The sequence below is a fragment of the Typopeltis vanoorti genome, chromosome 14 (assembly GCF_054136105.1).
Source record: "Typopeltis vanoorti isolate ZY-2024b chromosome 14, IOZ_Tvanoo_1.0, whole genome shotgun sequence".
Lineage (NCBI taxonomy): Eukaryota > Metazoa > Arthropoda > Arachnida > Uropygi > Thelyphonidae > Typopeltis > Typopeltis vanoorti.
In genome coordinates this window covers 34,774,348-34,790,048 of record NC_143562.1, presented here as the reverse complement: position 1 = coordinate 34,790,048, position 15,701 = coordinate 34,774,348, and the positions used below count along the sequence as shown (strand labels likewise).

Below are 15,701 nucleotides of genomic sequence, written 5' to 3'. Positions count from 1 at the left end.
GCCTTTATTCTCCATTCCACTCAAAATCCAAGCTTTGGTTTTCCAACAAATGTGGCAAAAAAGTCCAGCATACACTCAATGCTCAAACTAAAAACTCCAGCCTCACACTCATAAACTAAGGATGCCAAGAAATTATATTCTTGGTTTCATCCTTTCTTCAAGCGTAAGTAAACAAAGTTTGCGCAAGAAGTAACTTCATGGGCTACTTGTATATAGAGGCTAATGACTTCATATCAGTTGCCCATAATGCAAAGCACATTATGGGCAATTACATATCCTTATGGACATGTATAATGCTAAATAATAAAGAAACACGTAAAAACCACAGTGATATCTTTAATTAGTAAAAGGACAGATATTGCGTACTAAAATTAATAGTACATCTTCAGTGTCGTGTCTGTGACAGTAATAGGAATGGAATACAAGCAAAATGTTCGGTAGATCACCAATTAAAATACAATTGTTGCCACGTGCTAGGAAATAATAGAAAATAATAAATTAATCTATTAAGATAAATAGTTTTTTTACATAAGATAAAAGTCTCTTAGATCTTTGAGAGAGAGAGAGAAAGGCAGTAATTTCTATTTAAATTCGGTCGGTGTAAGATAGTTTCACAACTTTCTTTAAATAAGCGTTCATATTTGAATCTGCATCTATGGAGGAGAACAGCTTTATCCCACTGGACACTATGAATAGAGTCAATACTGCGCTGCGCCAGACCAGACTTCAGAGGTTTGTTATATTCAATATAATATTGATGTTCTTTTATTCTTTTTTCCAAAGAACGGCCAGTTTGTTCCAAAATAAGAGACATCACATTCACAAGGTAGTTAGTAAATGCCAGCCAAAGATAGAGAAGACAGTTTATCCTTTGTAGAAGGTAATAAAGAAGAAATTTTGTTGATAGGAATATATGTTGGAATCAAATGATACTTTTTCAGAATTCTACCTATAGTCTCTTCAGTCTATATAATATATGTTGATTATGTATGTTGATTCCAACATATATTCAACCTCTGTACTCAGTTTGGAAAAAACTAAAACCTCTGCATCTGACTATAAGAGAAACCTTTCAGTCGTAAGACTAAAAATTAAATAATCCCATGATATAGAAACAATTCTATGATATGGCCAAAAGTAATCCCTTAATGCACTCCAGCCTCTCACTTAGTTTACACTACAGTCCATTACAACTGAAAAAAAATAAAAATAAATCGAAAGCAGATTCTATAGGGGGCTATATTCACTAGGACTGCCTCCTGTTTAAATGGCAGTTGAGTCTTTTGGTCCTTTCAAAGGCTGTTGAACAATACTTTATTACTTTTGCTGTTATGTTTCCACCTCTCTTCTCAACCTGATGGAGTGATAGCAACATCTCCTAAAGGTAAGGAAAAACCTTCTGGCAGTCTTCTCCTCCAGCTCTTGTTTAGATAAGGCAAATCTCCCCTTACTATTCCACAAACCACATTCAATATGCCTCCTCTGATCTTTCATCAAAAAAAAACAAAAAAAAAAAAACAGTAGGCTAGATACTAATAAGTGCTTCAGCCTAGACTGCTTATGTTCCAGAATCAACACCCATCCTGTATTGCCTTTACAAGCATCCTACTTTCTGGTATTTATCTAACAGCATGGAAGCAAGCCTACTGATAAAAAGAGAGAGAAAGTCAGACATCAAGCTACTGTTCCATTACCCTCAGCTTAATACTCTTAAAGGTGATGGAGAAAGTTAGTGTCTAGATAATGAAAAAGCTGGTCATCAACAACCAGCTTTTTCACTATCTAGAGACTCATAATTTAATTAGCAATCACCAATACGGATTCAGCAAGTCTTGTTTGACAGCAGATCTCCTTGCTAATTCACATTTGGACATACATCATGGAAAGATTTAGAGAATCTTATATAATCATTCTTGGTATTTCCAAGGCATTTGATCAAGTCTAAAATTGCTACTGTCTTTCCGAGCAGTTATCTTATTGTCTCCCTCCTACCTTCTTTGAGTGGATTGCCAGCTTCCTCTCTGATCATTCATTGCCTGTCATAGTGGATGGTTCCTTTATCTGATTTTAGTGACAGTAGTAAATTCCATTCATCTAATCCTCGGATGACTCAAGCTTCAAGATATTCTATGGTCGATGGTTTACACACCAATCTTCTAGTAATTCTCAAGTGGAGTGAAGATAATTTAGTAAATTTTAATGCTATAAAAACACAATCTTGCCTTACTCCCCAGAAGAAAGACCATATCTCATTCTCTTTCTCTCACTTTTGATAACATTTCTCTCACCAACTAAGATCAGTTTTCTCTTATTGATCTGACTCTCATATTTAGCCTATCCTGCCATAAGCACATCATGTCTATGGCCTCTTCAACCTCTGAAAATCTTGATATTCTTTTTCATTCTAGGAATTACTTCTCTTCTGCTCAGTTCCTAATATTTTGAAATCTGCCCGAATACAAATCTGCCTGACCTTAGAATACTGTTCTCGCATCTGGGTTGGCACATCAAAAAACTACCTTAGAATTCTGGATTGTATCCAGAAGAGAGCTGTTCTCACTGACTAACTTGCTTTGTTTCTGCATTATGTCTTTTATATAGATATTGCTATGAACCACTATTCCTTCTAATCATGTACAAATGTAGACAGCTGCTGGTCAACATCTATATGCTATTCAGCTCTGGCTCTCTGAACCAACTTCTCATCCTTTTCCTTCATTTCTCATACCTCTGTCCTTTGGAGGTCTTTTCCATTCCATTTTCCCAAAGCATACAACCTCCAACTCTTCAAGAAACACATTAAACAGATTCCTTTCTTCTCTCTAATTACCATGCGCATCACTGTTGTGTTATAAGACTTGGGACCTTTCATATGTAGGACTGATAATATATATATATATATATATATATATATATATATATATATATATATATATATATGTCTGTGCGGTTAGCATAGTGACTTTGTGCTTCGCAACCATATGCCTGGGGAAGGAGTGTCCTACGTTCGATGTCGACGGGAATATAGTCAATGTCGAACGTTGATTATATTCCCGTCGACAACGTGAGGAGCTTTAGGATCAGCCATAGCCAATATAGCCAGTCTTGGGCATGGACAGCAGGTTTTTTTTTTTCTGCCAGTTTATCTGGGGTTTTTCATCCCACAAGCAGGCAAACCGGACCCATGAGCGCACAGGCTACAGTCATAGAAATACGGCAAGGAAGGCAACAGAAACCACCATGTGTCATTATCTCCCTATTAATCAGCTGCAACCCTCAAAGGGAGGAAGCCACAGGATCAGATCATATATATGTGTGTGTGTGTATATTATTGAGTATATATATATATATATATATATATATATATATATATATATATATATATTTGAGTTACATGATTATAATAAATATTTAAATAAACCATGAATATAGATACATTACTTTTGTTAATCAGAAAGTGAGAAATTATAGGGTGTTTTGAAATTCAAATTTTTTGTTGGTTTCTAATTACGCTAAAAATTTCTATTAAAGATTTTATACTGAATTTAATATAGTTTTGAATCATAACTCTGAATAACTTATAATGCAAATGTATTAAGTTTTTAGCTTCCTATGCAATTTCCAACCATTACTCCATAATATTTGTTATTCAGATCATAATAACAGTGTATTTGATATAATTGAAGTAATATGAGTATATATTTTGATATACTCATATTTTTAAATTATGAAAAATGCATATTTACCCTTTATACCATGATTCCCATTCAGAAAATACTTGTGCCCAGCATGGTCGGCCATAATGTATTCTTCTTTCCAAGAGGCAGTAATGTGTACCTAGTGTTTCCTGACAAAAAATAAAATAAATTAAAAAAAATGCATACACTGTAATAAAATAATGCACACAAGAGTTATTATTAAAAAGATATTCAGAAATGAATTTAATACAGGTATATTATTAACAAAGATTCTAGAGTAATATTTTTGCATTAAACATTCATTATTTATCTTGTTGTGTCCTGAATAAGCTATGAAATGTTTATTATAAAATATTCAGGTCAAACCTTAAATACAACTAAGGCAGAGAATATGGAACGTTGGCAATAGGATAAGTGTAAGCTGTTTACAAGTACAAAGCACTTAAAATTTAGGAATTTCATGAATTTGTATAGTAAGCTTTTATATTTTTATATATAATCTGTATTAAGTGTGAACCAGATATAGAGATCCATGTAAGCTGGCAAATCCATTTGAAAAGCCAGTCTCTAGTACTAAATTAACAAGGCCTATGAGTCAGGGTTCAAGGGTCACTTTTGCCGTCCTGCATTATGAGAGAGAGGGGAGGGAGAGAAGTATTGGAAAAGGAAACCTAAGCATCTTCCAAGAAAGGAAGGCAGACACACATGTGAAAAAAAATAGAGGGAGCTAAGGTGATCGACGTTAGCACACGTGACTGCGTTGGCATGAATTGTGAAGATCGAGATTTGCCGAGAGGAAAGAGTTAAACAAAAAGGCCTTGCAAGCATGATGCCAGATCTTTTTTCCTGGATTCCTGGTTCCTGATCTCTCGGACAGTGATCGAGCTCGTCATCGGGGAAGTTTCCTGGCCAGTCGTGGAAGGCATTTAGTTCGTCTGTCATAGCATTCGTATTGGGCCAAGCTATGTCCGTGCTCTAGGATAGCTGTGCGTTGTCGTGCGACGGAGGAACTAAATTGATGCCGTCCATTCAAGGCGACGTTACCGTGCCACCTCCCAGTCTTCCTGCGGAGATTCTACTCGCACAGATCTACAGAAGATATCCTCTAAAGCAACTACATTGAAGGCCTTGATGACCAGACAAGGCAGGAACAAGTCTTAAGAATTCAAGGACAGAGATGGTAATGTAGACTTTTGAAATACTAATTCCAGTTATAGAAGAGAGTGAATTCCCTGTGAGAACATTTATATTGGACTGAACTTAAGGGACTGTAAGAGTAGCCAACAACTAGGCATAGGTCTGAAACAGTGTTAAGATTTGTTTGCCCACGAGGCCGAGTAGATATCTGATTATGTTAAACTTAATGTGTAAATTGTGCTATTGTGTTAACTGATGGCCACGTGTATCAGAATGGCATGATGATGACCTATGAATTTTATACTTTATGATTGTATTAGTGTTATTTGCAATTTAGTATGTGTGATTAGTACAAATTAATTAGAGCCTTTGAACTAAATTGAGTGCTACCATATTAACCTGCTTGAATTGTATTATTGTGTATCACCTTAAAGCTCATTAAATTGTTTCATTCATGTACTTGCCTGATCTGCTTATGTTATATGAATTCAAAACTACCGCTCATAAAATCATCAACGAACTAAGCGGGATAAACCCATGAGAATAAATATATTAAGCGAGCCACGACTGTGAGAAAGAAATAAGCAAGCGGAGGGATAAGATTAATCTTGATCAAATTATCATTGTCTCTCTGAAGGGGTCACACTGAGCAAAAATCCTTTCTATCCTAGGTATTAGCTGGTGCAGCAAAAAAAATAAATGTGTTAATACTTATAGGGTGAACTCCATCAGATTGTTGTGTGATAAATTGACGTTTAGAACATAGAGAGGTCAATAAGACTGCAAAGATCCTAAGAAATAAATTAGTTTGATAAGAGACAAAAGACTTACGTGCATGTGTGAGAGAGAAAGAAAAATTAAGTAAAGATTAGTGGTAAGCTTGCTATAAGAACTAGAACGAGGATTGGAAAAACCTATAACAATCTCGTTACTCAGACTAATTCATCTTAGCTATCTCTAAGGCATACACATTAAATTAACCTGTATATGAGCTAACTCACTGTACTTTCTAATGTTACCATGCTACAGTCCTGCTCTAAATAAATCAAAGTCCTCGATCCTTAATGTCTCTTAATTTCACTTATCGTAACACCATGATAAGTTACACACATAACATAGACAAAGGAAATTTTAATGTTACCATACACTAAGGCTTTTCATACTTGTTTTCCTTCAATTTGGACTGCCTTCTTTCGGTCGATCTTCCTTCTTGTTCACTTAGTTGGTGAGGTACCTTGGATTCTCAGATCATTCTGTGATTGCTCACGATTCTGGCATGACTGACATGTTCCAGACATAATTGTGGCATTGGGCGATTTCTCCTTCACGATGTCTGCTACCTAGAGTTTCCAAGGGCTGCGGATACACGAGCGGAGATGTACTCCTTCATTATAAGATCAGGAGCTTATAACTTCGCCAACACTTGGATGGCATTTCCTGCTACTGCTCACCGGCCTCTGAACCTAGCTTACCGCTCCTCCATGCAACTTTCTACCTGCCAGACGACCACCAGCCAAGGAAAAAAATTTACGAGAGCAAGGGCGGGGGTTCCTAACCCTTTTATATCTATCTCCCCTACCGGTAATCACTGCAACCTTCGTAACTCACCCAATGCGTAGCACTTCACCCACATGGGTTTCGCTTCATACCGTTTGTTTCCGATTTTCTTCTGATCGCGCTCCGCCACGTGCCGTGAGCACGCTACTGCCTGAGGCCACCTCTCCTTCTGTTGGTGTGCCTTTGCCCTCTGAACCTTTTTTCACAATATTTTATGCAAGTCATTCCTCAGACAAGTATTACAAATTTTAGTAAATCTTTGTTCAATTTATACAGTATTAACTGCCTTGCACAATCAAAAAAATTATTATTTCCTCTAACAACTTACAATCTCTTTTCTTTATGCTAACATAATTTTATATTACATCACATGTACATAGCACATACTTAGAAGCAAGCATTTTCCTACAAAAAATTTGTATCTTAGTTTTCTATCTGCTAAACGATAATAGATGTGGAATTCTTTAGGATTCCCATTTATCAAGGTTTAACACCTTATATAGAGGTCCCACTACCTCCTAATCCCTTTATGTCAATGTACTTTTTATCATAGCAGCAATACAATGTGGATCTTTGCAATGCAATGTGCCTTCAGAACTTTAGTTCACTGTCTACCATCACCGCAAGATCCGAATCTTATCCACCAATCCAGTACGTAGCCTTATATCTCTGCACCCCAAAGTGTAACACCTTGCATTTATTAACATTAAAACTACAACCCCACTCATCTGTCCAAGATAGAAGTCTATTCATATCTTCCAGCAGAGAATTAACATCAGCAATACTTTTGATAATTCTATCTAACTTCACATCATTAGCAAACATTTGAAGATCCCCAGTCAATCCACATGAAATATTATTATTATTATTATTATTCAGGCCTCCATGGAGCCAAACGACTCATCGTGGGAGGTCCTTCCTAAGAAACACAAAGTCTATTAAGACTCATCGAGTGGAGGTCCCCCCCCTAAGAAACACAAAGTTTGTCATACCACTCCTTGAACTCATTGACCGTTCTCGCTCTCACCACTCCATCAGGCAATGCATTCTATGGTTTAACCACCCTCTATGCAAAGAAACCACTCCTCACCCTCTTGCTCACAGTTTCCTTTCGTAACTTCCAGGGATGGCCTCTTGTCATCACTCCTTCCTGCTGTTCAACCAAGCGAAAGAACTCCCCAGTGTCAACCCTGTAACCACCTCTCAACAGTTTAAAAGTCTCAATCATATCACCTCTCCTTCTTCTATCCACCAAATTCTGCAGTCCACATTCCCTCAGCCGATCCTCATAACTATCATCGTACAGTCCTGAAACCATCTTTGTTATCAGCCTTTGTACCCTTTCCACAGTTAATTTATTCTCTTCAAATCCTGGGGACCAAATCTGAGAACAATAGTCCAAGTGTGATCTGATCAGGGTCTTATACAATGGAATGATAACTGTTTTATCTCTGCAGGTCCATGTCCTTCTCATTATTGCAGCAATCCTCTGTGTTACCTTCACCACCTTTGCAATATGTCCCCTAAATTTCAGGTTTCTATCAATCATCAATCCCAGATCTCTTGTCTTCCCTACTTCCTCCATAGATTATGCAGTGTCCCATCGATGTTTCCCAAACCTCAAGATCTTACATTTTGCTGCATTAAACCGACACTCCCATTCATTTGCCCATCTATATAGCTTATTCAAATCCTCCTGCTGGGCTGCCGCATCTGCACTATTACTAATAATCCTTCCCAGCTTCGCATCATCCGCAAACAACTGAATATCCCCTTGCAATCCACTGGCAATGTCATTGATATAAAGGTTAAACAATATAGGTCCCAGTACTGAGCCCTATGGGACCCCCACTTGTAACCCTCTGCTTCCTTGAAACTGCCCCACCATACACAACTCTCTGATACTCTCCGACACTCCCATTCATTTGCCCATCTATCTAGCTTATTCAAATCCTCCTGCTGGGCTGCCGCATCTGCACTATTACTAATAATCCTTCCCAGCTTCGCATCATCTGCAAACAACTGAATATCCCCTTGCAATCCACTGGCAATGTCATTGATATAAAGGTTAAACAATATAGGTCCCAGTACTGAGCCCTATGGGACCCCCACTTGTAACCCTCTGCTTCCTTGAAACTGCCCCACCATACACAACTCTCTGATACCTATCGGACAGATAATCCTTAATCCAGTTGACCAATCTGACATCCAGACCCATGTGCTGCAACTTAAATATCAGCTTATCATGTGGCAATCTGTCAAATGCCTTCGCTGAGTCTAAGAAAATGGCAGTATATGCCTTTCTCTCATCTAATGCTCTTGTAACTTTATCATAAAAGGCTAGCATGTTGCTAAAACAAGAGCACTCCTTCACAAATCCATGTTGACTCTCACAGATAACATTACCCTCATCTTCCCAATGCTGTATATGGTCCTTCACTACTTTCTCCAAGATCTTACTAACTACTGATGACACAAACTGGTCTATAATTAAACACTTCCAGTCTGCTACTGCCCTTATGCAATGGCACTATCTTACCTTCCTTCCATTCCATGGGCACCTTTCCAGCAGCCAGATATTCATTGAAAAGCCAGGTCAAAGGCACTGTCAGTTCCATAGCACATTCTCTCAAAACCTGTGATGAAATACCATCCAGTCCCACAGCTTTACTGACATCCAGAGTACTCAGTATTTGAAACACACTCTCCTCCTGTACCTCTAAACCTCAAACCTGCCCTATCCCTCTAGCATTAAAACTGATTCCCCCAGGATGAAATACTCCAATAAAGTGTTCATTGAACAATTCTACTAGGTCCTCTGCATCAGTGACACTCTATTCCCATTTTTATCCCACAATATCATCTTCCACAGTCATTTCTCCTCCTACTGGCCACATATCTAAAAAATTCCCTAGGATTTTCTTTGGATCTTAGGGCTAATCTCCTCTCATATTCCAGTTTCGTCTTCCTTATCATACTAGTCACTCTTCTGGACTGTGTATTATACTTTTCATGCATCTTCTCTTCTCTTCTCCTGTCTCCTTATATCTCTTCCACAGCCTCTTTTTCGCATGCAATTCCTGTTTAATATTGTTTTGGCATCCACTTTACTCAAAATTGTGTCCTCTTGTTCACTCGTGGTATACAACTTACCATTGCTGCTAACAAATATTCTTTCATAATTTCCCACGCACTAATGATATCCCGGCCTTCCAATTACTCCCTCCACGAAACTTCCCCAAGTTGACGTCTAAGACTATTATAATCACCTACCTTATAATTCCACATAAGTTCCCGAATCTTTGATACTCCTGCATGTCTCTTCATTTTCCAAGTCAAAACCATATGGTCACTCTCTCGAACTGGTGGGAGAGATGTCATCTCAGTTATCATCAACTCTCCTGATGCTATAACCAAATCCTTTTGAACCTCTTGTTCCTCCTATTACATGTTGCCTAAGACATCTGTCCCTCAAGAATTCTAGAAATTCCATTCCCTTATTACTACATGCATCTTCTTGTCCCCAGTTTATACTACTGCAGTTAAAATCTCTCATAACAATCATTCTTCTTGCACTTGCCAAACTCAACTGTCTAAACATTTCCTGGTCCCCATCCTCTGTACTCCTGGGTCTGTAGCAACATCCCCACTAAATATCCTGTCTTGCCCACCTCTACCTCACACCATATGCTTTCAAAATCATTAGTGTCAATGCCTTCCAAAGTCTCCACTCTTAGAGGACATAGGTCGTCACCTATCATAAGCAGTATTCCACCACCAAAAAATGCTGTACCCAGTGACTTCTATTCCTGTTATTATATCCTCTTCTGTCAACCACGTCTCAGTGATCCCAATAATTTTTGGCCAGGCTGATGCTATCTGCACCACCAATTCCTCTCCCTTATTCCGGAGACTCCTGGCATTAGTATAAAACATATAAATGCCATTGTTTCTATACCCAGCATTATCCCTTCTAGACTCCACTGGGCTCAGTGCTATCTGGCATCGTCTCCCTTCTCCCAAGTATCCATTCCCACAAGAGGCCACCCCCTCCTACCATCCTCCCTGGGACACACTGACTCGTTCAGAACAGCAATCTCTCCAGATGCCTACGTTCTTCCTCATTGAAATGTAAGTGGTCTCTTGCATACAATCCCTCTCTGTCCTCAAATGCATTTCAAGTATCCACATATTCCAGTCCTCTCTTGTCACACATTCTAGCTATTATGTCATTCAATATTACTGCTCTTCTGCTCAGTTCGTCATTATCATACCTAGGCAACACACGCACTATCTTTCCTCTTTGTGTCTTCTTTCGTACCACCTCAAGCAAGAATCTCATATCTCTCGCTGCCCTATTTACACCACCACTCAAGTCATTTGTTCCCACCATCACAATCATCTCATCCACCCTTTCACCTCTCTTAACTGCCGGCAAACACTCCTCACGCATCCTATCTTGAACACCACGGATCATTGAGTCCCCATACATTATACCTCTTACCATTCCCTCTCTCCTATTGTTTCCATTTTCTCCTCTTCTTTCATTCCCATACCTCTCTCTCATTCTATTGTCTCCTCTTCTAGCACTGCCATACCTCTCTCTCATTCCTTCTCTCCAACTGTTTCCATTCTCTCCTCTTCTAGCATTCCCATACCTTTCTCTCATTCCCTCTCTCTCTCCTGCTGTTTCCATTTTCTCCTCCTAGCACTGCCATATCCCTCTCTCTCATTCTGTCTCTCCTACTGTTTCCATTCTTTCCTCCTCTAGCACTTTCATACCCCTCTCTCCTTCAATTAACATATCATTAACAAATATGTTAAACAGTAGGGACTCAAGAACAGAACCCTGCTGCATGCCACTGGTCACCTTCCTTTTGTGAGACACTGCTCCATCATGCATAACTTGTTAGAATCTTCAATCCATTTAACCATCTGTTATCCAATCCCCTTTTGTGCAGCTTATACACCAATCTGTCAAGTGATAATATATCAAATACCTTTGCAAAGTCCAAGAAAATCACTGTATATGAATCTTCTTTAACCAATGCACTTGTGACCTTATCATGAAATGCAAACAGATTTCTAAAACAAGACCTGCCTTTCACAAACCCATGCTGACCATCATAGAGAATCTTATAATTAAACCAATCCTGTATTCTATTCCTAACCAGTTTCTCCAACACTCTGACCACAACTGCAGATATACCTATGTACAGACCATTCTATAATTAGAAACTTCTGTCCTAGAACCATGCTTGAAGAGAGGTACTATTTTGCCTTCTTTCCACTTCATAGGAACCTTTCCTTCCCCACTGCATGACTTTCATTAAATAACCAGGTTAAGGGCATGGCTAACTCTTTTGCACATTCTTTAAAAATATGTGTTGAAATGTCATATATTCTCACAGCCTTATTAATATCTAACCCAAGCAATACTTGATATACCTCTGATGCTCCGAATACTTGTCTCCCTTATACATGTTGCGCAGCATCATTCACAGCAGTATGATATACACTGATGAAGTGGTCATTAAATAATTCCACTATATCATTTGCTATAATTACTCTGCTACCATAACTATCCACCAGTGTCAACTTGACATAATTATTTCCCCGCTTGCTTGCCACATAGCAGAAAAATTCACTAGGATTATCTCTGACCTGACTTGCCAATTTAATCTCATATTCTACTTCTTCATTTTTAACCATGCTTGTTGCTTTTCTGGCCTGCAGTTTATATTCTTCACACATCTGTTTACTACAAACTGTCTTGTACCTCTTCCATAACAACTTCTTCTGATACACTGCTTGCTTGATTTCATTCATCTTATTCCTACTCTATTTATTCACTTAACTCTTGGTATGCACTGTTTGTCAGATACTGCCTTAACATTTTCCATGCACTGTGAACATTTTTTCTGCACAACTCATCAACCCAATGTATTGATGCCAGTTGACTACTGAGCTTTTCATAGTCACCCGCCTTATAGTTCCACATAATATACCTTCTTAATAACATCCTCTTCCTGTTTGACTACCTTTCAAAACAGTTGATATCTCATTCACAACCACATCCTGTGAGGACAAGATGAAATTCAATACCCCAAAACCTCATCTTGCTTCCATCACTTGTTTAAGATAGTTATCCTGCAGAAACTCAACAAATTCACTCTCTTTGTTACCATATACTGTCTCTTCTTTCCAATTCACATTCCTATAATTAAAACCTCCCATTAGGATTGGCCAACTAATTTAGCTAAACATTTCACAACCAGTGTGCTCCACATTCCCTAGCCTATAACAACATCCTATTAGATAAACACTATTCTACTGATCTGAACTTCACACCAAATAGCTTCAAAATCTTCACAAGTAATACTATTTTACACTGTTGAAGGGCACAATTCCTCTATCATTAATAGAACTCCACCCCTCCTCCTTTCTTCACCTTCTTATCCTTTAGAGAAAATTCTATATCCTACCATTTCTAGTCTTGACAGTTATCATCCTCAGACAACCAAGTTTTACTTATACCAGTTATCATGACTCGATCAATGCCACAAATCATCCTTTTATTTCTGATACTCCTTATAATAGTACAGTATACAAACTTAATAATTCCTAAATCTTTGAGGCCATCACACCAGCACCATCATGCCATACTCTCCTTCTGCTATAGTACACCTCTCTCTCTCTCTTCAATCTGACCATCTCTGTTTCCCTAATGCCGACTCTGATTTTCATTCATATCCTTATCATTTCCACATTTTGTGCACTGCATCACTATCACTATGCTCTGCCATAATAACTTCCTCATCTTTGTATCCATCTTCTTCCTGTTATTCCACAACCTGCTTCTCAACTTTTCTCTCTCTCTCTCTCTGACCGTAGCAATACTAATTTTGTATGACCCTGTATATGCTTAGCAAACATCTCCCATTAGTGCATGAGAGATACTTAAGAAAAAATTGTTCACAGCAATGACTAATTGTATACCTCGAGTGAAAAGATAAAGCAATTTGAAGTCAAATGGATGACAAGACAAATAAAAGGGGAATTCTGCAAAAGAAAAAGAGATGATGGAAGAAATATAAAGAGAGAAGTGGAGAACAGTTGCAGGAAGAATATAAGGCTCAGGCTAGGAAAGTGACTAATATTGTATGGAGAGAAAAATTAGAATATTAGAGGAGATTGGAACTGTAATCCAAGGAGAATCCCCAGGAGCTTTTTTTGCCATGTGGTAAGTAGGAGAAAAAATGATAGTGGATGTATTACCTTGCTCAATGGAGATAGAAATTGGGTGACTAAAGCAGATGACATAGTTGAGCTATTTAATGATCACTTTATGCAAGTGTTCCATCCTGGTATAGCAGGCTTTATTCCTAGAAGGATAATGAGTAGTGAAGTGTCTACTTCATTCACTTCATTCTCAATACTGAGTATGCTAAACGTCAATAAGGCAGGGGGACCAGATGGAATTTCGCCATGTGTTTTAAGGGAATGTGCTATGGAATTGACTGTACCATTAACTTGACTGTTTAATGAAAGTTTTGCAATGGAACAGGTTCCTGGAGAGTGGAAGGAGGGTAAGATAGTACCATTGCATCAGGGTGGTGGTAGAATGGAGATATTAAGCTATAGGACTGTTTGTAATTTTTAGAGAAATCGACAAGAACTCATATACAGAACTGGGGAGATGAGGGTAATATTATTTATGCAGACCAGCATGGATATGTTAAAGAATGCTCGTGTTTTAGTAATCTGGTTACCTTTTACAACAGAGTGGTGACAAGAGCACTAGATCAAAGACATACACCGTTACAAGTGGATGTTCAGTTGTTTGCAGATGATGTGAAGCTTGGGAGGGTTATTAGTAATACTGCTGATGGTTTGGCTCTTCAAGAAGGTTTGGAGAATACCTGTTTAATGCAACTAAATGTAAGGTTTTAAACTTTGGGATCACAGATGGGATACTTCATACTCACTTGGTGGAGTCTGGAAGAAGTGGAGAGAGAGCAGCATCTTGGGGTGATTTCGGATAGAGATTTGAGGTTCTGAGAACATATTGCAAAAGCTGTGAAGACATCTCAAGGAATTGCTGCAATGTTGAGGAGGACACTGACCACAAGAGATAAAAGTGTAATTATCCCATTGCACAAACCTTTGATCAGATCACGTGGATTTCTGTGCTCAGATCCGGTCACTGAAATATGAAGGGGATGAAATAACCTTGGAATGCAGAGAAGGGAAAAAATGATATTAGGACTGTATAACATTGATGAGGATAGACTGAGGGCATGCAGACTGCGGAGTTTGGTGGACAGAAGATAAAAAAGGGAATATAATCAAGACATTTAAGGTCATTGAAGAGTTATTATTGTATTAACACAGAGGAGATTTTTCATATGAACAAGAGGAAGGAGCAAGGACAAGGGGGCCATCCCTGGAAGTTACAAAAGGAAGTGATGAGTAAAAGAACAAAAGGGTAAAAAGTAAGTTTTTGAATGGAGAGTAGAGGAGCATGGAATGCATTGCCCAAAAGAGTATTGAATGTGCAGACAGTGGATGAGTTTAAGGAGTGGCATGATAGACTTCGTATTGACCTCCCAAGATGAGTCTTGTGACTCCATGGAGGTCAGGAAAATAACAATAATAAACAATTGCTCCAACACCAAACTCACTGAAATGCAAACCATCAGCTTTAAACTATTCTAACTTCCCTTCAAATTCACTCTATATATTTAAAAAGTGAACACTCTTTGCATGATACAATTCAGCCATCTTGTCATTCAGTATCATCATTGCTTTCCTCAGTTCCCCACTATCATATCTGGGAAATAAACTACTTTCCCAATGATACTATTATTATTACAAAGAAACCACTCCTCATCCTCTTGCTCACAGCTTCCTTTCATAACTTCCAGGGATGGTCCCTTGCGCTCCTTCCTTCTCTCTGTTGCACCAAGTGAAAGAACTCCCTAGTGTCAACCCTGTAACCATCTCTCAACAGTTTAAAAGTCTCAATCATATCACCTCTGCAGTCCACATTCCCTCAGCCGATCCTCATAACTAACATTGTACAGTCCTGAAACCATCTTTGTTATCCACCTCTGTACCCTTTTCCACAGTTAATTTATTCCCTTCAAATTCTAGGGACCAAATTTGAGTACAATAGTCCAAGTGTGGTGTGATCAGGGTCTTATAAAATGGAACAATAACTCTTTTATCTCCGTAGGTCAGCGTTCTTCCTAGTATTGTAGCAATCCCCTGGGTTACCTTCACCACCTTTGCAATATGTTCCCTGAA

The 15,701-nt window shown here is 38.4% G+C and overlaps 1 protein-coding gene across 8 annotated transcripts in view; it reads right to left on the bottom strand.

Annotated features, from left to right (window-relative positions):
- LOC150099360 (NADPH oxidase 4-like) overlaps positions 1–15,701 on the bottom strand; it is a 268,482-nt gene that overhangs the window by 20,953 nt on the left and 231,828 nt on the right. For all 8 annotated transcript variants that reach the window (XR_016549355.1, XR_016549356.1, XM_090403808.1 and 5 more), the window contains one exon: positions 3,747–3,847. Coding sequence is in view for 6 of the 8 variants with exons in the window: in XM_090403808.1 (XP_090259934.1) it covers positions 3,747–3,847 (101 nt within the window). In the remaining 2 variants the exon portion in view is untranslated. The remainder of the gene's footprint in view (positions 1–3,746; positions 3,848–15,701) is intronic.